The 25507-nt window shown below is 42.3% G+C and overlaps 2 protein-coding genes across 3 annotated transcripts in view; both read left to right on the top strand.

Annotated features, from left to right (window-relative positions):
* Window positions 1-257: 257 nt before the first annotated feature.
* On the top strand, window positions 258-3667 carry tmem9b (TMEM9 domain family, member B). Its single transcript, XM_068314050.1, has 5 exons — window positions 258-462; window positions 1218-1309; window positions 1408-1516; window positions 1729-1863; window positions 2542-3667. The coding sequence occupies exons 1-5, from the start codon at window positions 391-393 to the stop codon at window positions 2695-2697; spliced, it is 564 nt and encodes a 187-aa protein (XP_068170151.1). The 5' UTR covers window positions 258-390; the 3' UTR covers window positions 2698-3667.
* Window positions 3668-4049: 382 nt separating this feature from the next.
* Window positions 4050-25507, top strand: part of dennd2b (DENN domain containing 2B) — a 36548-nt gene continuing 15090 nt past the window's right edge. The window contains exons 1-6 of one of the 2 annotated variants that reach the window (XM_068341256.1): window positions 4050-4143; window positions 13354-13452; window positions 17946-19214; window positions 20434-20579; window positions 23686-23807; window positions 24982-25197. In XM_068341256.1, coding sequence (XP_068197357.1) covers window positions 13379-13452; window positions 17946-19214; window positions 20434-20579; window positions 23686-23807; window positions 24982-25197 — 1827 coding nt within the window. In that variant the 5' untranslated portion in view covers window positions 4050-4143; window positions 13354-13378. Of the gene's footprint in view, window positions 4144-6711; window positions 6872-13353; window positions 13453-17945; window positions 19215-20433; window positions 20580-23685; window positions 23808-24981; window positions 25198-25507 lie in introns of those variants that run through there. The other variant, XM_068341175.1, reaches the window with a different exon arrangement.

A 25507-nucleotide genomic window follows, 5' to 3' on the forward strand; every position in this document is an offset into this window, starting at 1 on the left:
TTAAGTCCGGTAGGACTCAGATACACTTTATTCTTTTCATTTTTTTACATAATTGGTACTTGACACTTGTATAATGTTGTCTGGTAGCGATATATAATAATAATTACCCGATATGTAACCGGTATTTTATATGTCACCGCCCGTCTAGACCGGAGATTAAACAAACCGAGCGCTCTTTGTGGTCTCGTATGCGGAAGAGAAAACAATGACGTAAAAAACAACAACCGGAAACTGGCAGTCAGCTGCCCGGAAGCTGAGGATGTTTATCTCCGGTTAGCTAATTTGACAACAGCGTCAGTTGTGGGGTAATTTATTTAATCCTGGGGTAGAATCTGAAGACAGTCGAGCGGCTGTTCGACGGTAAAACATTTTTTGTGGCTTTTTCTAATAATGAAGCCCGTTTTTCTCCTGCAAACTTTCTCCTTGGCTTGTTTTATTCTTTTAAGCCAAGTGACAGCGAAGGTAAGGCTAACGTTAGCTAGCACCAACACTAAATAATATCTCATTTTTAAAATTAAATTCCACTTCAGTCTCCCCGACGCTCCTGAGATTAATTATTGCCTAGCTTTTGTTGGCAGCTAACCCCAAGTATAGCCAAGATAACTCGATTGTGCTATCTTATTGTGTAGCTGACCATAGTGAATCATGAGATAATCCTGTCATTTAGTAATCAGAGCTACAGATTAGAAGAAATCTGAATATCCTAACACTCATCCGGGGTGGATTTATTATGTGTGGACCATAAAACCTTCATCTTCAGCTTAAACTAGTTTCGTGTCTGGCTAATGAAGCCTTAGGAGTGTTGAATTTGAACCACAGCTTCATGTCTTCTCCGTCATGAATCTCTGCTGGTCTGATTCCTCCTGTCAGGCCTGCGTGTTTCAGCACACGTCAGATGACAATTTAATTTTAAAAAAACGTGTTTAAAATACATCCATCTGCTTCAGACACACTAGTTTATTGATTATTCTGACCTACAGTAAGATCAGCTGTGAATTCTGAGGTCCATTATCAGTTCCATGTATTTAATGAAGCCTGTCCTGTTTCGGGTGTCAGCGTGAGGACCCCTCTGCTGCCCGGCGTGCCTGTGTAAAAGTTAACCCCACTAATTCATTCCTGTGGGTCCCACAGAAAAGCTTAACCTCAAAGCAAAATCATGTTGTGTTTGTTCCAAATGAGATGTGTTAATGTCTGAAATTAAACGTGTGTGTTTGCAGAATTCTGAAGACTACCGCTGTAAATGCATCTGTCCACCCTACAGAGACATCGATGGACAGATTTACAAGCAGAATGTTTCTCTCAAAGACTGGTATGTCGATGGACACGTCACTAAAGTTCCCTGAAAGGTTGGATCTGATGGTTTCCTGCTGTCTGACGGTTTGATGATGCTGTTTTTCATTTCTTTAGTAACTGTCTTCATGTCGTGCAACCCATGCCAGTTGATGGGAAAGATGTGGAAGCTTACTGTTTACGCTGTGAGTGCAAATATGAAGAGAGGAGCTCTGGGACCATTAAGGTGAGCTACTGCTTCAGTTTGGAGATTAGCGGTCATTGTAGATTTATACTTTATGATAATTATATTTTAATTTTGCTTTTTAGACAACTTGCTTGTTTGTGTAAAAACCCACTTGAAAACCCAAATATATTGAATTTAAATTGTCACTTTTGTACATCTTAAACACACATTGAAGAACACTGAAGCAGTTGGTAATCCTGTCGTCCCTTTAGTTTACCATCATCATGTACCTGTCCATCCTGGGCCTGCTGATGCTCTACATGGTCTACCTGACCCTCCTGGAGCCCATCTTGAAGAGACGCCTGTTCGGACACTCGCAGCTCATCCAGAGTGACGACGATGTCGGGGTATGTGCCCACAGGAAAAATAAAGTTAATGCTTTTGTTATTATGTTCTGTTTTCATTCTCAAGGTCAAATAATGGGGTTTGGAATGTGCTGGAAATGCTTCACATTTCCAAACCACGCGTAAAAAATGCAACATGAAGCTTCTGAATCAGTGGGAAATAGTCAGTATAACTTTATTATAGATCAGCTGGTTTCAACAAAACGTGTTTCTGAGCCGTGGTGATATCTGTGCTGCTTCTTGTAACTTTATGAAGGTTACTGGTTTGTGGTTTGGTTGTAAATAGTGATAAACTCGTGCTTCATTTCATGTTCGTTGTGTTCATGACACAGTGGGGGAGGGGGGAGGGGGAGGTGGGGGTGGGATCTGTCGCTGCATGAAACATAAAACCCCAGTGAGAGGTGGTGAGTGTCGGGACGGCGGTAATAAAGTTTCTCTGCAGGGGTTTCTGTGTGTGTGTGTGTGTTCCCGTAAAAAAAGAGGTGTTTAGTGCGTTGGTTCCTCACCATGAGGAGCAGTTTGTTAGAAAGAACCTTTTCTGCACAGACAGCAAGAGGAATGCAGGCAGAAATAGACGATGTGAGTTAATCTTCCACTGCCGGTGTTAACCTGTTGTGCTTTGTCCACCTGAGGGAGTCTTTTTCTTTTCCTGGTCTTTTATTTGGTGCTCTTCGTCTCCAGGACCAGCAGCCGTTTGCCAACGCTCACAACGTCCTGTCCCGGTCGCACTCCCGACCCAATGTGCTGAACAAAGTGGAACACGCCCAGCAGCGCTGGAGGAGGCAGGTCCAGGAACAGAGGAAGTCGGTGTTCGACCGCCACGTCGTTCTGAGTTAAAATAAAAATCAAGACATAAACAAACCCCTCCCCCACTATGACAGCCCCCGCCCCAGGTTATATCCACTCATTTGTGTTTTTGTATCTCCTCAAATATGAACATGGATGTGAATTCTGGATCTGTAGAGTCTGCGCTAAAGCTGGGGGCTCGTAGCGACCTCAGAGACTCGAGCCTTAGATATTACCTGAACTTCCTGTCTGGTTTGAAACTTCTGACATCACCAGAAGTTTTGAAATAAACTAGAGTAAAGCATCTATGGGGCTTAATACTTTAGAACACCCTCCATCGGCTGCAGCGGCCGGCGGCCGGTCGGTTAGAGATGAAGTGTTTCAACCACATCAGACAGGAAACGGTGTGATCTGAATTGGAGCCTTTGATTCTGCATGTTTTTGTAACGACTCTTTTTTAAACGTGTTTCCAGTCGTTTCATTCCAACGTTTAACGTCTGGTGGAGCGTCATCCCGCATTACGTCCTGACCGTAATCTTACTGAACGTCGTTGCTGAAGTCGATGAACGTAGCTGTGTGTGTGTGAGTGTGTGTGTGTGTGTGTGTGTGTGTGTGTGTGTGTGTGTGTACCCCCCTCTCTCTGTTGAGGATTATTAAAACCCACCTGAAGAAAACTTGTTTTATTTTGGTGATTCTTCTGTTCTAGAAGTTGTTTGCCTTTCGGTGTTGGGGGGTTTATCTTGTGTAAATTCTCGTTGTGTTCTTGGACGGGGTGACGTGAGATAAATGAAAGTGTTCTTCTTGATTCCATGTGTGATGTTATAACTTTGAAATAAATTTATGTGACATTTGAAAATCTTGCTTTTGTATTTCTTTCAGTTTTCCTGTTTACACTAGAAGAACGATCAATTCAGTCTCATGTAAAACTTTACTGACCTCACAGATAAATAATGCAGTCATCAATTTAGCTCTTGAAGAAATTTGTTGTATTTATATGTAAATAAAAAATCTAATTAAATTAGTAGTGTTTTATAATTATTTATTAACACTTGCTTTCTATTATTTAACCTCGATGTGTGTGTGTGTGTGTGTGTGTGTGTGTGTGTGTGTGTGTGTGTGTGTGTGTGTGTGTGTGTGTGTGTGCGCTCATCAGTCTACATTTTAAACTCTGTTTCACCAACTTGAACACTTTGATTTGCAAGACCGATTTGATTGCTATGATCGATTGATCTGACTAATCGATTTCTTATCGGAACATGCATGCAAACAGGTAAACTAAAAACCTGTAGTAGATAATCCCCCTGGATTAGGGCCTGCCTCCTATGAGATGCTCTCCATCGCGCTGCGTCATCATTTCCTGTTGGTTTAACTTTTCCTTTTTTTTTCTTTTCATTTCATGAAGAGAAAAACGTTCAGTTTTTCTGCTGCAGACAGAAACACACACAGAGACTCTGAATGGAGCTGTGAAGGGAAAACACACACCAACAACACACACAGGTAAGATGTTTGCTGACGTCATGTGTTGTTTACGCGGTAACGTAACGATACTCTACTCTTTTTGGAGTAACTTTGCGCGTTCGCAGCATCTCTGGAGTTGATCTCCTCTGAAAACGAGTTTGTTTGAACATCTGCTGCTGGATGGATGTGATCAATGAGACTCACGGTGGAGTTATTGACAGATGGTGACTCTGATCGATAGCGATAAACCGATAGATCGTCGCTCGGAGAGGAAAAGTGCGGGTTGTTTTTGTCCGCCGCCGACAGGGGGCGCTCCAGCCCGCGGATCTCGATCCACCCCCTAATTAAAGCCTCATGTTGCCACCGGGCCTGTTAGACTCACCTGCGTGCTCTGTTCATGTCTCCACAGGTATCTCTCTCTCTCTCTCTCTCTCTCTCTCTCTCTCTCTCTCTCTCTCTCTCTCTCTCTCTCTCTCTCTCTCTCTCTCTCTCTCTCTCTCTCTCTCTCTCTCTCTCACACACACACACACACACACACACACACACACACACACACACACACACACACACACACACACACACACACACACACACACGTCAAAACAAGATAAAGAAATGTCCTTGAGACAAACTTTGGTCTTTGATTGTTGAGAAAGTTTCTACAGTTTGATGCAGAAAAAAAGATTTAAAGAAAGTAATTCATTTTTCAGATGTTTTTATTTTAAACTTCTTTAAAATGATGATTTCTTTTTTTTAATGTCTTCAGTTGAGTTACTTTTATAAAAGCAAAGAAGAGGAATTTATCCTGATGAAAATGAAGAATTTTGTTCATTTTGTCATTCGAAATGACAAAAATTGCAGAGATCGTCCTCATTTATATCTCAGTTAATGCAGTTGGTTTTATTTTAGTGTTTTTGAGAATAGATGGGAAATAAAAGTCAAACAGGTTTGAATGCCTGAGGCGGGAGGTGGTGCTGCTGCTGCTGCTGATGATGATGAAGAAGAAGCCTTTATTAGTTCCCCTTGGGGGAAATGATTATTATCTTATCAGGTTTAAATGCAGTGGTGATGTCAGTGATGTCAGTCAGCTCGTCTGTTGACCTGATGACCTCAGATCAGCTTCTGTTTCCATGTGAAAATAAAACAGCAACTTTCTGCAGTTTACCAGTTTGTAACCCCTCCCATTGAAAGTCACTGGTATGTTTGGGACGCAGAAAGACAGAAAGGAAGGACCTGAGGTGGAGTTTTGGAGCAGAGGTTCAAAAATCCCTGCGGAGCTGCGCCGTAATCCCCCTGAATGATCTAGGATTTGGGATTTAAAGGGATCCTGAACAAATACACACAAGGTTTAGGGGTTTTATTAGAGAAAATAAAGTGTGTTGTGACTGCGGCTTATCAGGTGTGTAATGATGGGAACGGGAAAGAGGCAGATCAAACTGTGTGTGTGTGAGGATAGACGTGGTTTGAACGTCCCTTGATGTTTCTTCTGTCAGGACGAAGTGGCTTCAATGAGAAAGACAGACGGCGTTCAGTGGAAACAAAGAACTTGAGTCAAAGCTCTCATTCTGGTGAAACATCCCACAAAAACAAATGTGTGCCTCTGTGTCGTGTGTGAACGCGTTTGAGACATTTGTGATTACATGCAAAGTCAATCAAACAAACTGCCCAAGTGTATATAAAGAATTTAAAAGTTCATCCAGACAATGAATACTACAAATAGATTTTACATCATCATTCTACTGCATAAGATAGACTGTAGTTGTGAATTTAATGGTATTTGTTTAAGTGTTGGAGTGTTGACTTGGATCAGACGTGTCAGCAAAATAATTATAATAAATTAAATTTAATGTAGATATAAAATACAGTGAGAGATGATTAATCATGGATCAAACTTTTCAAAGCTAAAATATTATCTCTTCACATTTCATGAGGTAGTACATCAGAGGAAGGCTTGAAGGTAATCTCTACTTTTAAAATAATTTATACGCTTTTATATGATGTTCTAAACTTAACTTTATTAGTTTTGATGTTACAGTTATCATCCCTCTTCTATAGCTCTCTGCTTTTGTTTTTGTCAAGTTTCTATTAATATTCTATTCCTGTTTTTTTATTACTTTTAGCAGCTGGTGCTCATCATTTCCCTTCAGCTGCATTACAAAAGCTTCCCTATAATAAACGTTATTATTAATAATCCCTATTATTAATAATAATAACCCAATGGCACACAATGGAGGCTCGTTTTTGGCTCCGGAGCATCTCTCAGCCTAAACTTGTACTCTTTCAGTGGGGGGTATTTGGACACCCTTCAGTGGGGGCAAATGAAAGCCATCTTTGTGTGTGTAATGTATTCCTGCTCCGGCCTCATCCCACCGGCAGCTCCTGAATATTCATCCGCGCTCCTCCGACAATAAAGCAGAGCGCCCGAATGCCTCAGCGAGGCGCGCATGGAGGTGGGCGGGGTGGGGGGGGGGGGCAAATCTGGACAAAACTGGGGGGCAAACAATCCGTTTCCATGGTGACAAGTCCGGCCTCCACTCAGCCTGAGAGAGAGGGAGGGGTGGGGGGGGGGCAGGAGGGCTTCTTTTCTCTTTTTTTTCTTCTTCTTCATTTTGTCGGTTTTGGTTGGAAACACATCAGTCGGAGTTTGTTGACGGGGTCCGGGAACCGGCCAAAGCTTTTCAACGGGAACACGAACCGGATTTGCGCGTCGCGGAGGGATTATAATCTGAAAATGTCAGCAGCCATGGATGTGAGGCGAGGCCCAGAGGTAACAGCCGCCTGCTTTTGAAGCGTTACTGCGAGCTAACAGCAGGAGGGCTCGGCGTGTAGCTAGCGGTGTCTCGGGGCTGCGTGAGGAATGGCTGGAGGTGCGTTTACGTGCACTCGTAATCCGCAGTGACCGTATTTGGTCATCGACGTGTGAGTTAAAACATGAAGAAAGAGAGCTAAAGAACAAGTGTGTTTCTCCAGATAAATGGAGAAAGTGTCCCAGCGGACAGGAGCAGTAACTCTACCGAATGTGGTCCCGAAGTTCTGGATTAAACATCCCAAAAAAAATCACACTGAAAAATAAGAATAAAAACGAGTTTAAGTTAGTCTGTGTTCTTTGAACTGTCCTCACCTGTAGTAGTTTTAGAGTAGATTTAATGGAGATTTTATTCCTGTTCTTCAAATTAAAAGTATAATGCCTTTATTGTTCTACTTGTATTAAGTTTATACTAAAAGACTACTTGTAGTTTTCTTTAATAATACTCTACATGATACATATGCATTATTATTATTATTATTAATTTGCAAATTGTTTATTATTTACAGATGGTAAAATATGGATACAATCTCAAATAGTAATAATTAGGTACCAGTTCTAAAACATTTTAATTGCAGGGTTTACACATAAACTTCAAAAATAATATAAAAATAAAATAATGTCTGAATCAAATAAATGTATGTTTAATCAAGTGGAATTCCCCCTCATCCCTCAGATTTGGTTTCCAACTTTAGTTGTCGTTTAGTTGTTAATCAGGACAAATTTCTAATTGTTATTTTAGATTTATTAGGTGTTTCAGTTACATGTAGCCCAAACAAATATGGTTCTTGTTTTAATCCATCATGACAGTTTGTTTATCAGACTGTATCCTCAACCCTATTCATCACATCTTATACTGTACACTCCATTATGGGCTGTAGATTCGTGACTGGCTTTCTTTAGGTCATTGTGTGAATCACACAATGACCATCCCCGCTCACAGTACAGACTGTCAGCACAAAGCTATTGTGATTGAGATTCCTGTCTGTTCTCTCCACAGTTGAACACCCTGACTTATTTTAGCAGCTATAAAGGGTCTGATGTTGACCAGAGATGGGCGATCAATGCTCCAGGATCAATGTGCTATTCACAATAGAGCTTTCCTCAAAATAGAGAAATACACAAAACATGGATAACTGCAATAAAGCCAAGTATTTCCAGCATACTAAGTGACATGTTTAACCGGTTTGTCTGAGGAGCCTGTGAGACTCATCAAACTTTAGCTGTGGGAATATTCAGGAGGTGAAAGAGGAAACTCAAGTAGTGAAGTGTTTTTCAAGATGCATTACTTGCAAAAACAAGTTGCCACACATGCAGCATCAGCAAGAGCAACCACTTCAACCCTGTAAACGCACGTACCCGTTATCAGGACGGAGGCTGAGCGCAAAATCATAAGGTACTCCTACATCTGAGTGCCCTGCACCACCACCGTCCAACAAGAGAGGCTGCAGAAGAGTTTGGAGAGGCAGAGCGTGTCCAGACACAGGTTCCTCCGTTATGGAAAGGAAGGACGCTTCCTTTAAATAATAGGTCCTGCTGTTATTTGCTCGTGGAGTATTAGCATTGAATCGTACTAGCTGTCCTCCTTGTTCTCGATTCAGTCAATCCAGATGTTTGGAGTGTCTCCACTAGGTTAAAAAAGTAGCTTCTGAAGACAGTCTGCAGAGGAAAGGTGTTGTTACTGTTGAGACCCTAAAACCGTCCCATCAGCAGAATGAAAGCTGTCAATCAGTCACTGAATTAAACTTGTTTGAGAATATATTTGTCATATTCACACAGGAAACCCTGGTTAAATGGATGTTATCTCATGTTTGTCATTCTGTTATTCAGACTCGCACTAGGATAGGTTACTTTAGTGCAATTCTTAGTTGCGCAACTTAACACCAGCTAAGACAGAAATAAATCTACTTCCACATTTCACAAAGTTTTCATTTGCGAGACCATACTTGAGTGTGGAACTAATCTTATGTTGATATCCTAGCTTTGATAGAAATGATTCCCCTGCTGGTCATGTCGGGGTACTACAGCCTTGTGCACCACTTCAAGCTTGTGATAAACTTTGCACGAGTTTTATAAACATCACTATGGGATGAAGTTCAAATGACATTAATTTCCACATCAGTTCTTCTTAACGTCATCCACAGTTGTGTCTTTCTGTCCCACTTGATTCACAACAGGCTCCCAACCTCCATGTTTGGCTCTCCTTGTCATCCCGCTACTCAGTCCGCAGAATAATACATGTGTCCTGGCTTCAGTCTCCTCTAACGTCATTGTAATCCCTTCTTCCATGACGCTTGATTTGCTCTTTGTAATCTCTTCCCTTTGTAAACTTTCATGACGCATTTTGTCAGGAGGAACCTTTGGCAGGTTCCGTGATTTTAAGATTTATAGATCATAGGTATGCGTCAAGGTGTGGAATGCGCTGATGTTAGTTCATCTCACTCTCGTTGCTCGGATACAACATCAGCTTTGAATACAAACACAGTCTTCCATGTTTGAGAAGCTCTCAGCTCATAAACACCGGACCTGTTGACATCCAGAACAAATTACACACGGATTGGTAAATCTTCTTCATGAACTGAACTGTTTTTCTCTCTACAATAAATTGTCACTGTCCCGATGAGAAGGATTTTTATTTTCTGGGCTATTTTTCCTCAAAGTCAGTTAGTGCATGCTAATAAAACATCCCATCACCAATAAATTTGTCTACCTCTAACCAACAAGCTGTAGCTGGTGTGTGACAACTCCTAAAGTACTTGATGAATGCTGGGGAAAAACACTTTTATGGTTGAAATAACTGATAGAGGTAGGACTGATTTTGTTAGCTGTAATAAACTTTGACTTTCAGACTGCGATAAACAAGAATACATATCATCTGCTTTGCGTCCTTGGAAAAGTCCGACTGTGTCAGCTGTGACACAAATCGTACCCCCCACTGCTGCAGCTCGGATGGATGTAAACCCATTTTCCAGTCGCTCGCCTCTGCAGCTGTGCATGGTCCTATCTGGGTCTCACAGAAGGGTTTTTCCTCTTTTCCACAAAGAGAAAATATGCTGTGAAAAAAAAACACAAAACTGCTGAAATGGCTAAAAAAGGAGAGAAAGTAAGATTCCAAGAATTGGTTCCACCTGGTCCAATGAGCTATGTAGTGGCGGCGTGGCGAAACATGTGGTTGGGTACGGGGTAATTACATATACCTATGTGCAACTGCCAGTCACATTAAGTTTGGTGGTTTTGCTTTACATAGAGAAAGATCGAGGCTGTCAGGACCAGAGGCGGCAGGTCATGTGCAGGATATACACTCAGATTATAAAACATCGATCATTCAAGCACAGAGATTTTCCATCATGTTTGACCAGTAAACCAAAGTATGTGTGCTGCAAAGGCGAGACTTAATGATCCTGGGTCAAGTATCAAGTGTTGAATTCCTTTCTACCAGTTTACTGATGCAAGTCATCAGTCACAATGCTGACTTTAACAGGACCGGACCAAGCCGGACCCAACCGGACCCAACTAGGCCCAACCGGACCCAACCTGCAGACACCGAAACAAAAAGTGTGGATCGCTGTGTGGGCTCCAATCTGCTGGAGAATTATGACGTCTGGAAATATTTGAGAATTTGCAGAGATTTCCACTCTTCATTGCTTCTTGGCTGCCTTTAAGACTTTTCAGTGGTTTTTAGAAAACCTTGAAGTCAGGTTGCTGTTCAGCAGAACCACAGGATCGGGTCAGCCAGGAAAGTAGAACAGCAACAGATAGCGTTGGAGTTATTAAACAGAACCAGTCCCAGGTTAATGAAGGTTTTCCATTATGATGATGATGCCATGCTTTCAATAGAACATACATCAGAGTGCCAGGTGCTGAGAGAGAACATATTTGAGTGTCATCTTAATTGAATGAAATAGAAACCGTTGGCATCGGGTCCAGGTGTTTCTGTCTCCCACGCTTTCTTCCTCTCACCGAAAATATTCTTTAATAGTCTTTAATTAGAAGCAAATGCCTGCTCTAATGGACAACTGGGTGTCAGATTACCTGCCAGATGTGGGGGGATGGAAATATGTGAGATCTCTTTTGAAATATATTTGAGCAAACAGCGAGTGATGAGACCAACAGAGAGATTGTGATGAAATGTGAAGAACGACTGTGGCGTCATTGCTGGTGTAACCCTCCCTGTTGCACACCTCTGTGAGACCACAACCATCTGAAATAAATGTGTAAATAAAACGCCGTGGAACATCTGAAGTATGTAGTTTGGCGTGTAGACAAGGTCCACCCTCCACCCCTACAGACAAGTCGATAGAAGACTTCATATCTCCTTCTCAAGGACGCTTTGAACACAAAGGGCTTTCATTCTGGTCTAGATAATGGACACACTGTCCTCACGGATGCGTCACATAATCAATCAGTATTTATACAGTCTAGAAGCTGAGAAATACAGACATGCATCAACACGTCCCTAGTGACTAGTTACCAGGGTGTGGGTTTAGTCACACATTAGATATAAGTGCGTGTCATAGCCATACTTGAATGTCTTTAACTTCTTACGTCATTCTTTATAACTCCAACCCATGTCGTGAAGCGTTTGATCCGTAGCCGCTTGGCTCTGGCTCCAGATTGTGTTGAATCTGGTTAATGCACTTAGAAGGTCCTGCAGAGATTTCCTAGAACGGCTTGTTTACAGCCTGTGATTTTGTATAGGGAGATGGTATCACGCTGCAGGAAGTCAGTCGGCTAACGCCTTGATGTTTACACAGCCAAGTCCATCTTGGGCTTCTGGGACCCTTTTCTGTGTTTGTAGCTTCTTAGAAAAAGATGTTTTTCTACATACAAATATTGACCTCCACTTTAAATATCGACATAGCCCAGAGGTGACGTCATTAAAACTGAATCAGCGTTCTTTTCTTGGCAGCTGATGTCGGTATTTCTTTTCCTAATTCTTGTATGTTTGCCTTAGCGTGTCGCAAATTGATATGACAGAAGCTTCATGCTTTCAGTCGGAGATGGATTACCAGAGAATAATGAGCTTCCAAAAACAGTTTCCAAAAATGTTTATCCAGTTGACATCACTATGAAATAATGATTTACCAAGCTGTCAGCGTGTCTGGATTTTAATTAGGTTTAGTTTCAAATATAATGAGGGAGTGTTTCTTTTCTTTTCGGTAAATCCTGTTCATGTTTAATGATTGTGCTGTTAGATCCCGTCTTGTTTCAGAAACGACACACAGGGCTGGTGTGCTGTTTCTGCCAGGCTCTTGTTGAAATGCACTCTGGGTGTCATGTTTGTCAGGGGTCAGAGGTTAACTGCAGGACTGGAGAGGACATCGTTCTTTGAGTCTGTAGAAAATAACGATGTCCCATCCTCGAATCGCAGTCTGCAGCTACAGGAAATAGCTGACAGCAGGAATGCTCCCTGTCTCCTCATCTGTCTCCATAGGACTCAGCTCCACAACTCGCTGGCTGACTTCTTCATACAATAACTTCCTGTAAACAAATCAGGCTGCCAAGTGCCCTCCCATCCTCCACCTCTGATCTCTAGGGATTTCCATCTGACCTCCTCTTGCACCACTGGAGCCTTCTTGAAAGCGACATTTCTCCATATCAATAAGTCATTTCTCAGGGCAATGGCCTGCAGGTCGATGGGAGGATTTCACTCGCCGCTAGTTTCATTTACGATAAAGTCCAGGAAGTGTTTATAATAAGGTTGTTTTTCTCCGCAGTGAGAACTTTTCATAGCGTTGTTAAAATGTTTCTTTTTTTGGCCCAGTCAATATCTTCCTCAGAAATACAGTCAATTCAGCATCATGGAGCGAATAATTGAGATTTGCTGTGATTTCTCAGAATCATTTGTTCTTCTAAAGTTACCAGTTAATTATCTGCAAGCACCTGAAGGCGATCAATGAGGTAACAGCCCCAAGAATAATTCCCAAATTTCCTCATTCCTTGTGCCTCTAAAGCAGATAAAGACCTTGTTAATGTCAAGCCATTGTGGTTCTGATGATGAGATGATGAGATGTATTTGGATACAAGGGTATTGTCACAGTAATACCATAAAAATCAAGAAAAATTACATGAAATTTGTTGGAACCCGAGTTCCATCTTCGATCCAGGAGTGTCTCAGCATCATTAAACCCCAGGAGGCGAGAAGAGACGCCAACCAAGAACCATGAGTTGACATGTTCCCATCGTTGGTACAGCCAGTTATGTCATGGGTTCTGTGGTCTCACTGGAATGTTAGTTGTTGCTCTGGTTTGGAGTCTTAAATCATGACAGATCACGCTTTATGTGAGCCCATTAATCCTAATCTCATTTAATATGAATTTTAATCAGGAACACTATTAGAACTGTTTCATTTGGCAGCGTCAGTTCCTACTTCTTCCTGCTTTCTGAGATGTGTATCGTGTTTAAACTGTCCAGTATTTCACACTCATCTGTTTGTCCATCAGGCGAGTGGACGTTTCACAGACAAACATGACTGCCAACAAGAGTTCGAAGGCCGTGCCACATGCAAGAGGCGATAAAGCTCCCCAGGACGTCCCTGACAGGTCAGTTTCACCATGTCTGAGTACCTGTCAAACTGGATGTGTGTCTGTTTGTTCAGCCAAGATGATCTTGATCAATGATCTTGTTTCTGATAAAAATGCTCAGTGATTGTCAGTCTTGATGGAATTCCCAAATCTTTTAAAAGTAGGACCCTGTATCCTGGGAAAAGGGGCCACATCCGGCTCTCAGCTGTGAGGATGGAGCTCACGTTTTTGTGGTGCTCTGTTGAGATCATAGTGTGTCCTGCTGGGAAAGAAAAAAAGCAAATTTCAGGAGGGATATGTGATAATGAGACTATTCATTCTTTCAGAGTCTGAATTCAGTCAAATTTTCCCAAACTTGATGCAGAAAATCCTGGTAATAACAGATGTGATGTCATCTCACAGCTGTTGGTCACAGATGATGATTGTCTGTGTTCCCTCTGTCTCATCATCATGTGATGCTGATGACAGCATGATTTATATTTAAATTAGTGCTGTCAGGCGATTAAAAATTAATCTAATTAATCACATTTTAATGTCATACCTGCTAAAGGCCCCCAAATGAAGAATTTGAATTCTAGGACATTAAAAATTGTATTGCATGACTAATCAATAGAATGCACCAAGAAGAGAAGATTTGAAATCCACATTTTTATTGGTTAAGTGTGCTTTATAAATGAAATTCAAAAGAAAAAAGGTCAAACGCATCAGCAAACCAGTTTGGCCTGGTGCATTTCTCAATAAGGCAATACGAATACAGTTAAATAAAATAAATAAAATTCAGAAATACAATAAGGCCGAGTCTCAAATAGGTACATAAGCAGACTCTCAATCAAAATGAATACTAAAGCTGACTCAATACAGCAATTCAAAATGAATAGTATAACACGCCTCTAATAAAGCAACTAAATAGCAAGATGCCAGCAGGCTTTTCCTTTAAAAGACTAAGCTAACGTTCAACTCTGTCCTTGACATGTTTTGCATTTAAATGATACGTTAGGCTGGAGCTGCTTCGGTGATATGAAAATTCTCTTTCACAAAAGGTACAAATAATGCATTTTGCATTTTTGTTGATAGTCCCGTCTTTGTTCTTTTTATTAATAAACTTTCCGCCCAAAGGTCTGAGTGTGCTTGCCTCGCTCTCCTGTGTCGTGTCCATCTCTGTTGGCAGTCACTCTGCTTTTGACTAGTGGTGCATGTACGAAGTGACGTCACTGTAGCCTACGGGTCACTCAATGGGACAAATTTAAAATGCTTGCGCATTGACTTGCCAGTCACGATTAATTGCGTTAATTTTTATAGCGCGTTAATTTTCAGCGTAATTAATTAATCTAATTAAAGTGACAGCTCTGATTTAAATCTGTTGGCCAGTCGTCGGTGCTCAGACGCTGTAGGGAGATTGTGATCGAATGGGTTCAAATAGCAGAGAGGTGGATCTCTGGTGGACCACTGGTGGCGGTGACGACTGATTACTCTGCTGGTACTTATCAAATTGAAGGTGAATCTGAAATTAATGTATAGTAGTGCATAAATTTTCAATAATATATGGTTAATACAAATCTATTTTAAGCTTACAAACAAAGAAATTTCATTTCTTAACATAATCCAGAAAAAACTCTAGATATATAAATACAATTTGGCGATGTTCATCATACGCTTTATTTATGAATGACTGATAAAATAAAAGCCCTTTTTGAAGTTATAAAACAAATTCAGGAATAATCATTATTTACAATGATTTAAACTTGAATTGTATTTTTTCATGTTTTTAAAAAAAAACGAAGTATAAACAAAACGACGTAACTCGAAACATCGTTAGCCAAGGACCAATGAAGGAGGTTAACACTGGTCCAAGCTGGTTTAGAATACAGTAATAATAACATTAAATATTCAGCAATGCTGATGTTCTTTCATCCTCATTTGTGGGCTGATCATACGAGCGTAGAGAACAATATTTGTTTTACCACAAAAGATTGACAGCTAGTTTCTCTAATTACAAGAGATGTAAATGAGGCATACTGGAAGTGGGAAACCACACAAATGTCAAGAACACCCGTCACATGGCGCTAGATGCATTCTTCTGATGAAATAAATACATATTTAATGTCCATTGTAGCGTGGCTTTGGTGTGAGTTTCCCGTCCTCTCGGGTTCACGTTACAAGACCGGATTGCTGAAACACATTCAGAGTTTATGAGGCAGAGATGATTTGCTGCTCCGTGTTTTAACAGATGGAGAGGAATAAATTTTGTAGGCCAGCGTTGGACAAACCCCGATCCCTAACCGGGGATCAGATTCTTGGACAAATTACACCTACACCGAACCGCAGGGCCTTGAAAGGCACACGTGGCAATATGCAGCAACGTGGAAAAAGAATATACAATGCAAAACACAAACAACGTGCTCAATAATTGTGGCGTGATCTTCTACTAAATACTGTATTTTTCCTACCCATTGTCTGGTACTGCTCCTTAAAGTAATGTGTTACACCCCAAGAAACACAAGTAACTACACACCCAGAGAGGTGTTTTGGCAACAGACATGGCTGAGAGGGAGAGATCTTAAATTCACCCTTATTTACCGATGCATAAGGAAATGAAACACTAAAAACTGTCAAATAAACTCCATGCTGCATTAGCATTTTTTGCATAAATGAGTTGCAAAGACAAAGGGCTGCTGGATGATTAAGTTTACGTACGCGGAGCTATAATAGTTCCATCCATCCCGGTCGGTTAAAGGAAGTGGCTTGTGGTCGCTGTGCCCAAGAAGCCCCAGAGAAAGCCGGATTCGAGGTTGTGACTGGCGTTGGACTTTTTGTGCTGTACGTATTGTTTGGCCGTCTTTGTAAGACTAGGTTTATGTTTTATAAGATGCTCAAGGCTTGAAGAACACTCTAAAGGTACCCGAGCCTTAAATGGTTATAACCTCCACATTTTCTTCTTTGTCACTTTACAACAGCTTCATTCTTACTTTGGAGTAGTCTCAGTTAAACGACACTGTCCTCTAAAACCTGTCTGCCTTAATCTGAAGCAAATTACTGTATATTTTTGGAGGTCATTAATACTGATAAAGTTACAATGGATGTACCCACAAAACAATAGTGTGACAGATTGCAATTTGAATACACCTCTTTTTAAGCTCTGCAAAAATAGCTGATAAAAATAAAAGATATGTTTGTTGATTCTTTGGGACCTCAGAAAAGTAATTTCACAATTAATTTGTGGATGATAACCTGGTTTTTCTGCTTCTTCTGAGCTTTTCATGGGTATTATATTCCACTTTGGCTTATATTACATTTCTGTACCTTTAGAAATGATATTAGTATTGGTAAATATCAATCATTACATCTTAGACCTTGTTTTACTGTCACTTCAGTCACTTCTGTCCCTGTGATTTAGTCACAGTTTTAATATTGCTTGGTTAAACAGCTGTATTCTTCTTTTATTCCATACATTGTACTATTTTATCTGTACTTTACTCTGTATTTTCTCTTTGTGGTTTATTATTTTTTGCCTATTTTGAAACCTACCTCAAATATTCTTACGGTTTTATTCATTTGGACTCTTGCGTACTCGAATGCAGCAGTACAAACGTCCAGACCAGAGCTGTTATCTCAAATTCTCCTATTTATTCAAGGGAGGTGAGATAAGAAGCATTCATCACGCTTACAGTTAGAAGGCTCTCAGCCGCTGTGAAAGTCATCCCACCCTTCAGCGGGAGGAACGAAACTAAGGAAGGGCAGAAAGGTGTGAAGCGAGATCTGTCCTAACCTGCACTGGTGGATCAGCGTCTGCTGCCCCCAGCTTACTCCTCCCAGGGCGCTTGTTATTCAAACGGTGACATCACATCTCCCGACGCCTGACTTTCGCAAGACTATCCCAGCTTCCATGCCGTGACAGGGTTGCTGAAAGAGTGTGAGTGTTACCTTGTCAGAGGTGGACGGAGAAAGTGAACACCGTGAGAAAACTTTTGAGTGTGTTTTGGTGAAATATGGTACGGCTCTAGCGCCTACTATCACTTAACTGCGTTGGAAAAGACTTTAAGGAAGAGAGGAGTAGTGAAGCTTTGACAGGTAAGGCAGCGGTCATAAATCCACCTTGGCATACGGCTTTCTGTGTGAGGTCCGCTGTGATTCCCAGCAAGTTCCTTTGATTATGTGGAAAAATCCACTGTGGCATTTTAATGTAGGCTGTGTTTCCTTTGGCATTCATTGTAAAGCCATCCTGCCAAAGACAGAATACTTTTGTGTGGTTATTCTGAATAAATGGCTCAGGTTTTCATTCTGCTTTTGATCTTGGAGCTGTATTCATAATTTTCAGCTGATTCTTGACAAATTTCTTCCATCTGTTCCGAATCAAGTTACTTTTAATTTCGTGGGGTTGTATGGATTTATTGGGAGCTCTGATGCTTTGCTTCTTCTGTCTTTATTAATACCTTTATAGGCTATAACACTTGTTTGTATTTAGGGAAACATGCTTACAGTGTATGTTGGCACCTTTGTCCGTCTTGTTCCAGGTGCCAGTCTACATCGCCCGGTCCTGTCCTCTCCACCGGTCAGGGGCCGACCCAAAAGCCTCTCCTCAACAACGGTGAGGTGGGGAAGCAGAGAAGGTACGCTAGGACTGACGGCAGGTTCCTGGTACGTGACAGCTGGAGTAACAAGACTGCCAGCCTCTACACCTCCGTACCCCCCGCTGGTGATATCGACCCCCCGGGCCGTCTCACCAAGTCAAAGAGCATCAGTTGCCTGGATAATAGGCTTTCAATCTATAAGCCCCAATCTCCACCCAAACCCTGCCAGGAAAGTCCAGGCATCCAGGAAGTGAAGGCGAAACAAAGGGACCTTTCCGTAGGAGATGGGCTTAACGGTCGACCCCTGAGTTGGAGCACACTCTCTCTGGGACCCTCCACTAACCAAAGCCACAAAGGCAGCCTCTCTCTCACACGCTCAGTAGCCGGTCTTCCCCCCTCCACCATCCGCAAAAAGATCTCAGAATGGGAGTGCAGAAGGGTGAGTCTGCCTAGGATGAGCTTGTGTCTGGATAAGAGAGGAGACTGCGTGGGGGGCAGCGAGGGTTGCACCAGCCTTCTGTCTTCTCCTTGTAGCGAGAAAGCGTTTGACTTCAAGGGGGTTCGCAGGATGAGTACAGCGTTCTCGGAATGTTCCTGCACAGAGGAAGAGGAAGGAGTATCGGACCGAGACGGTGTAGGACGCTTCCAGAAAAGGATGGGCAAGTCGGAGTCGTCGGGTGCGTTTGTACGTTCCTTGTCTGCCCGGAAAGAGACGTCAGCGGTCCTCAACAGGATACAGAAGATAGAGCAGGCCCTGAAGGAAAATCCCAGCCCGTCGCCTCCACGTTATCTGAACAACTGCTACGCTCCAGACAAGTCAAGGAAAAAATCTTTCGTGATAGGCGATGACTTTGACAGTACATGCGCCAGTAAGCGGAGCAGCATTTGCTCAGTTGCCACTGAACCAGATGCTCCGGCTCCTGATAAGCTCTCCAATCTCAGACAAAGATTCAGCGTGAGCTCAGCCAGATCCGAGAGCCCAGAACCCCCTGGCCTACAGACGTACGTCGGCACGCCAGTCAACCCCTTACCTAAACCCAAACGGACTTTCGAGTATGATTCCAAAGGCGATCAGAAGGCCTTGTTGCCAGCTAATGGACTACCTCCGAGCAGGGCCTCAGAATCCCCACCTCCTCTGCCCTTGACCCCTGCACCCAGCGTGACACGAACAGCAAAGGCTGATGGGAGCCACCCAGTGAGAGTCCGGGACAGGTGAGGATATCATTGTGCTTGGAAATGAGTTCACCGATCAGTAATCAATGCTGGAAAGTAGATTCAAAGAAACACCCGATTAGTTTACATCTATTTGGAAATAAAAAGCAAAACGCCTTTGTGAATTCTTCCTTTGGAAGAGTTTTTTTCAATATTTCCAACAGTCTTGTGAGGAATTTGGGCCACAGGCTAAGTGTTTGCTTTGTTGCTGTGGTAGTTTAATGAGTTACTGAACATTGGGTCTGTTTATAGAGTTGGAGCTCTAAATTCTGCTTCTCCTAAGTTTGTCTCAGGATTTGTCATGGGAATCACTGCAGAATCAGTTGTTTCCTCTTTAGCATGGAGTTCTAGTCACCCAGCTTTCCTTATTTAATTCATTCAATACTATCATCGTATATTCATTACTTGACTACTGTCATTAAAACAAGCTCCTGCTCAACATAACTGATGTTCTGGTCGGTCAATCTGTAATATTAGATTCTGTCTCCAAATTAATTTTGGAAGATTTGGATATTTAAAGACACTTCCAGGAAATTTTTTGCGTATTATTACTCAAGTGGAAATCCATTCAACTTTTTCTACTCCACATTCACTCCCTTTAGACCAGCAGTGATGGACACACCATAGAAACCACTGAAATCCAACACTGGATTGATGTGGCCCTTGTGTTGCATAAATATTAGCTGAATTTCAGGACCTGTAGTCTGTCGATGTTTTTATTCTTAACTTATAGCTCTCAGTTGTAGATTTTTTACACGAGAGGGCGGAGCCTCTGCAGATTGTCTAGATGTAAAATGGGGGGTGAAAACCTTAAACGCTCATCCCTTGGACTCTGTGTTTAACATTCCTGTGGCTCAAGCAGTTTCAGACGGAGCTTAAAGGCCATATGCTGTCGATGGCACGACGTGACCATATTCTAGATCCTGTGATAATGCAGCAAGGCATCTCTGCAGCGCCTCTGAGTGTGATGTATGCCTTTAAATGTGAAAATCCCACAGGAAGAATGAGATGTCTGCAGCGACTGAACCACATTCCCCGTTCCCAGTTGGCAAAGAGAGTCAGGAATTCTGAAATACCATCTGGACTCTTCCTGTGTGTTCTTATCTGTCTAGGTTCTTTAAGGAAGACACTAAATCTTGACTCTTCTACTTGTAATTGTGTGTGCGTGCCATGACTTTCCCCATCTTGGTGTGTTTTGACTGGTTTATTTTCTTTCCAGGGAGTCATGTGAGTCAGAGGACAACACCAGTCTACCATCTTCATATCCGTCCTCACCTACGGAGAATGGCACCCTGTCCGTGGACAAACGGAGTCGGCCAGGTTCCAAAAGCACTTTAGAGGAGAACGCCTACGAGGACATCGTAGGTAAGCGTGTCGGGCCTTGAATGTTTTAAAACAGGACCTTTACTCCTCTTTGACATCCCGCTGGTTTCTGTTAATCTGTTTTACAGAAAGCTGATATTAAACAAGAAGTTTTAACGTTTTTTTAAAAATGTCAACTTGGGTTTTTAACTTGGACTTGCATTGAAGTAAAGTTTCACCACCATTAAAGGACATTTAAACTCATTGGCTATTATTATTATTATTATTATTATTATTATTATTATTACAATTAATATCACCTGTTACCAACGAAATGATAGTTAAAAGGCACATTCCCTACACATTTGAAGTATTGACATATATCAGATTAGATGATAATCCCCGTTATCAGAGGTTATTTTGAGGATCAGGTCAAAAATGCAGGACAAAAGTTGTCAGACGTCAAACTGAAAATAAAAGTGGGCCTAAAGAAACCTCTCCTCCTCCTCCTACATGCGTGTGAAGTATTGCTGTGTGGATGTCTAAAGCCCTACTAACATTCATAGAAGCTGTTGGAATATTAAAACCAGAATGAACAATGTTATGTTGGTAAAATATAATCTTCACACACTGAAAGTTTTTCAGCAACAGATTTTGTCTCATTGTAAATGGGATTGAGTGTTCTCAGAGATAATGTGTTGATGAAATGCTGGACGTGCTGTCGAGCCAAATTCCTTTCCACTAGTGGATGACCTGAGGCTTTCTGCCCAGTTTGAATGCCAGTTCCCCCAGTTCATACTTAATGCGCTGGAAATGTGTGTCAGTGTGAGCGCAATCTCATGATAAAGCTTGGATTTCAGATGCAATGAGAAAGTTTTCATACTCCATAAATGCTCAGGGATGACCAAATAAGGGATAATACAAGTACGGCATTACGTCACGGTGTTCCAACAAGTAGCCGTGCCGATGTTGAATCGGTGAAGATCAGAGATTTGGGTTTTTTTTAAGCTGAGATGGCGTCAGGGCATGACTGATTTCATGTGAATCCCAACAAAGCCTCATTGTTCATCCAGCGGTGGAGTTTACTCTTTGGAGACACTTTTCTTCTGTCTCATCCCTCACAAAGACAGTCTGAAATTGCTCTGACTACTTGCAGCTATTTCAAACAAAGGTTTTAAACTGAATGGTGGAGAACATTGGTTTCCACCACCGCTATGCAGCGGTTTACACGTCAGATAATCCATGTGAGAAGCAGCCACAGCGGTAAATGAGCCGTGTTCCGGTCCCTCCGAGGCCCCGTTTAAACAACCATCCTCACAGAGGAGTCCTCACGCCTTTCTCAACTCCAACTTCCTTTCTCCGTCCTGGTGGGACTCGAGTTCGAACACTGGGGGTTTTGGCACCTGTGCTTGATGCCAGATGTTTACCTTGAGAGCGTGGGTCATTTGTAACCCACACTGCAGTGTTATTACAAATGCATGATAGATTGTGATATTAGGGAACTGTTTAAAGTGCTTCTAACAAGTGCGGTTGATAAATAGAGTGCCAGTGACGGATCTGTTTACACCAACCTTTGCGGTGACACTGTGATTCAGACACCCTCAAGCCGAACATCGCCCAGGTTTGTGTTCCCACAGCTCCTGGAATATTTTACTTACAGAAATGCACCTGTGATTATTTACCTTTTTCCTACGTGTTTCCCATAAAAATCCCACGAAATTGGGACCTGATTTTTAAAACTTTTCCCAGTACGGTTTGTTGTATCACTACCCAGAGAGACTATAGTATGTGGAGGCGAGGTGTGTCCACTCTCAGCATTACGGCTTGTCTGGGGGGGGGTACTAAAGTGACATCTAGCTGTTTGTAATCAGAGGAGTAGATTAGTACCTCCAGTGTATAACCAGCTATACAGACATATCATTTTCCCAGTAGGCTCTCATTACAGTATTTCGTCGGTTTAATGGAGTTGCAGCTCAACATGGGGTCAGACTAAACCCTCTTTTTCTGCTCTGCAGCTTTTAAATCACTCCGGTGGCTTAATTTACTGTTCGACGCAGACAAACACTAACGATCCCAAGCGGTGTACGTTTTCTCAGCACCGGCGTGGGTGTTAATTTATCCGAGATGGGCTCAATAATTAACCCTGAAATAGGTACTTGAACAAAGCTCTGGCTGTAGGTTAATCTTCTTAAAACACACACATTGTTTGACATGTTGAGTTCACTGGGTTTTCCCTCTGATACACTCAGGGAGAAGGACCACAGCCACCAAGGAGACTTTTTCCTCACCCCTTTCCACTGACAGTTAGTGCTGCTTTTTCTTTCTTTAAAAAGTTCCCCTCATGCGTTTCAACGCCATCTGGCTCTGTTTTGATTCTTTGCAGTGGTTTCTTCACTTTCTCACAACCTTTTTCAGACCTTGCCAGAATAGCTATTCTCAGAGCCCATGTCTGAATAGATATTGACTGTGGTGTTACACAAGTTCTCTCTTTATTGAAGTTGGCCCCCTTCCAGGTGACATCAGCGAGAGCCGTGCTTTGTAATGTTCATTTTCTTTTCTTTATTTGCCATCATGTTTGAGCAAAGTTCAACTGCTGAGCAGTAGTTGAGTCTCTGGTTATGTTCATATGTCAACACGCCTCAGGATTTGTGTTTAGAATGTTCCCCATTTCCCGTTTTACCAGTAAATTGAAGTATTGATAAGGTTATATAATTATACTTCCTCACCTTATTTGAACAGCTTTACTTGTAGGATTACGCTCCACAGAGATAACAACCCCCCCTTGTTTCTGTCAGACAGTACATCACATGCCTGGACAATGACTCACCAGAAGCGTTGTGTCCAGTAGTTTCAGCTGGGCCCGTTGGGGCCGGTGGGGGCCGGTTGGGGCGCGGTGCCAACAGCAACTGTCCACAAAAAAAGGGGGTTGACTTCAACCAGCTGGGCCCGACCTTAGGTTTACCTTGGAGGACTCGTCTCGTTTAAGATCACCCATAGGGAAGTGGTCTCGTGTCCCCCCCATGTTACCCCACGCCGCCCACGGTTTACCCTCTTTGACCTCACGGCCTTGTCTGTCTTCCGTCAGACATTCTCCATTAGCCATCGGTTGCTGCTCTTAGCGCTGACGTTATGCTTTTAACTGTAACGGAGGCTGGTTTTGACCTCACAGAGAAGGAGAACCCGTACGAGGATGTGGATCTGAAGCGCAAGAGTTTGGGTCGGAAGTCCTGTCTGTTGGAAAGCAGCAGATCCTGGACCGACATGGACAGAAAGATGAACGCTCCGCCTCAGGTAAGATACAATGTTTACCTGAGATAAGACAAATCTCCTCACTGTTGTCGGTACTTCATCCTGAGAGAGAGAATTCTATACTTCATTTGTGACGTTACAAGAGAAAATTTTATATGTTTAGACCTGGAGTTCTGGTCGCATCTCCAGATTTGGCATCCTCACTTCACTTCACTTGTGTATCTATAGAAAGGGGAGACGGCCGGGGTGAATTTTAACACTCGTTCAGCAGCTACTTCATCAGGAATTCAACAGGAAAGCAGCTGCTGGATGTGTCTGCAACACAACCAAACAGCATCTTGATTTAATAAAGAAATCGGTCTGTAATTGGCCTTTTGTAAAAAAAGGCCATGAGAAACTGCAAAACAACCGAACATCAGGATGTAGTAAAGTCTGTTAGTGCGGCAAGGAGTTGTAGTGGTATTCACTCCTTCCTGTTACTTTACTCCCTGCAATATTTCTATCAAATGTCAAGAAATGCCTTTAATGTTTATCACCTTAGCAGTGACATGAAATCATGAAAGAGAAACTTGAAGTAAAGGAAAACCTCGAGATACGAGTTTCATTCGTTCCGTGACTGAGCTCGTAAGTCAAACGTTTCCCCTTTTAATATAACTTAAATCAGTTTAATCCGTTCCAGGGTTGTAAAAAAATCCCCCAAACTCCCTAAATTATTAAAAAAAACATGTTTTTATCAATCAATAGAAATGCAGACTTTAACTGTGTATAATTAATTATTTATGTTACGTAAACAATATTAAAGAATGAAAAGAAATGCAAAAGTCGAGATCCGGTCTCACTGATGTTGTATCCATCCACCAACATGTGGTAAAGAACGAGATCCAGTCTCACTGATGTCGTATCCATCCACCAACATGTGGTAAAGAACGAGATCCAGTCTCACTGATGTCGTATCCATCCACCAACATGTGGTAAAGAACGAGATCCAGTCTCACTGATGTTGTATCCATGTACCAACTATTTGTGCTCTCCCAAAGCACGACTCGTATCTTGGATTTTTTGCTCATATGTCAAACATAAATACGAACAAAGTGACGGTTCGTATCTCAAATATCTGGTATGTCGAGCAGCTTCTATCTTTAGTTTCTACTGTTCATGCAAACATTATAATAGCATCAAATGTGCCAAACTTTCCAATGCTTTCGTCCTCGACTAGTTGCCTTCCAAACCCAGTAGCCAGTCTCTTCGCCTCGCTGGTCCGAGTGACAGGAAGAGCCACCGGCTATCGCAGTTGCCCAAACGCTACAGCCACGATGAACTGCTGCTTCTCCCCCAGCTGGGTGTATCGGCTTCCCCCTGTGGCCTGCTGGATGCTAGCCTGTGTACCACCGGTGATAGCCTGGCCTCACACAGGCACTGGAGGATCCCCAAGGTACACACTACTAGATCCTACACAAACACCAGGCTAAGTCCTTGCAGAGCTCCAGCTGCGCTCTCTTTCCTCTCCTGCCTCTCAGACCAGCTCAGGTTTCCGTGGGGACGGAGCCAGAGACCTTCTGGATTTCATGTACTTTCCCTGTTTGGAGAAGATGTTTTTAAAACACAGCACCTCAATGCATGTAATTACCGCTTGGGCTTCAGCTCCGCCGGTACCTTGTTTCATAGAATGCGCCTGATGCTTTCCGGTTCTGTTCTTCAAGCTCAGTACATTATTAATTTTGGCCGATGACTCCTTCTATACT

Source organism: Antennarius striatus, chromosome 1 (genome assembly GCF_040054535.1).
Source record: "Antennarius striatus isolate MH-2024 chromosome 1, ASM4005453v1, whole genome shotgun sequence".
Lineage (NCBI taxonomy): Eukaryota > Metazoa > Chordata > Actinopteri > Lophiiformes > Antennariidae > Antennarius > Antennarius striatus.

Excerpts from the sequence above, each read along its gene's own strand:
- tmem9b (XM_068314050.1), top strand. The coding sequence starts at position 391 with ATGAAGCCCGTTTTTCTCCTGCAAACTTTCTCCTTGGCTTGTTTTATT. Across the intron at positions 463-1,217 it reads TAAGCCAAGTGACAGCGAAG|AATTCTGAAGACTACCGCTG; the intron begins GTAAGGCTAACG and ends GTGTGTTTGCAG. Across the intron at positions 1,310-1,407 it reads AATGTTTCTCTCAAAGACTG|TAACTGTCTTCATGTCGTGC; the intron begins GTATGTCGATGG and ends TCATTTCTTTAG.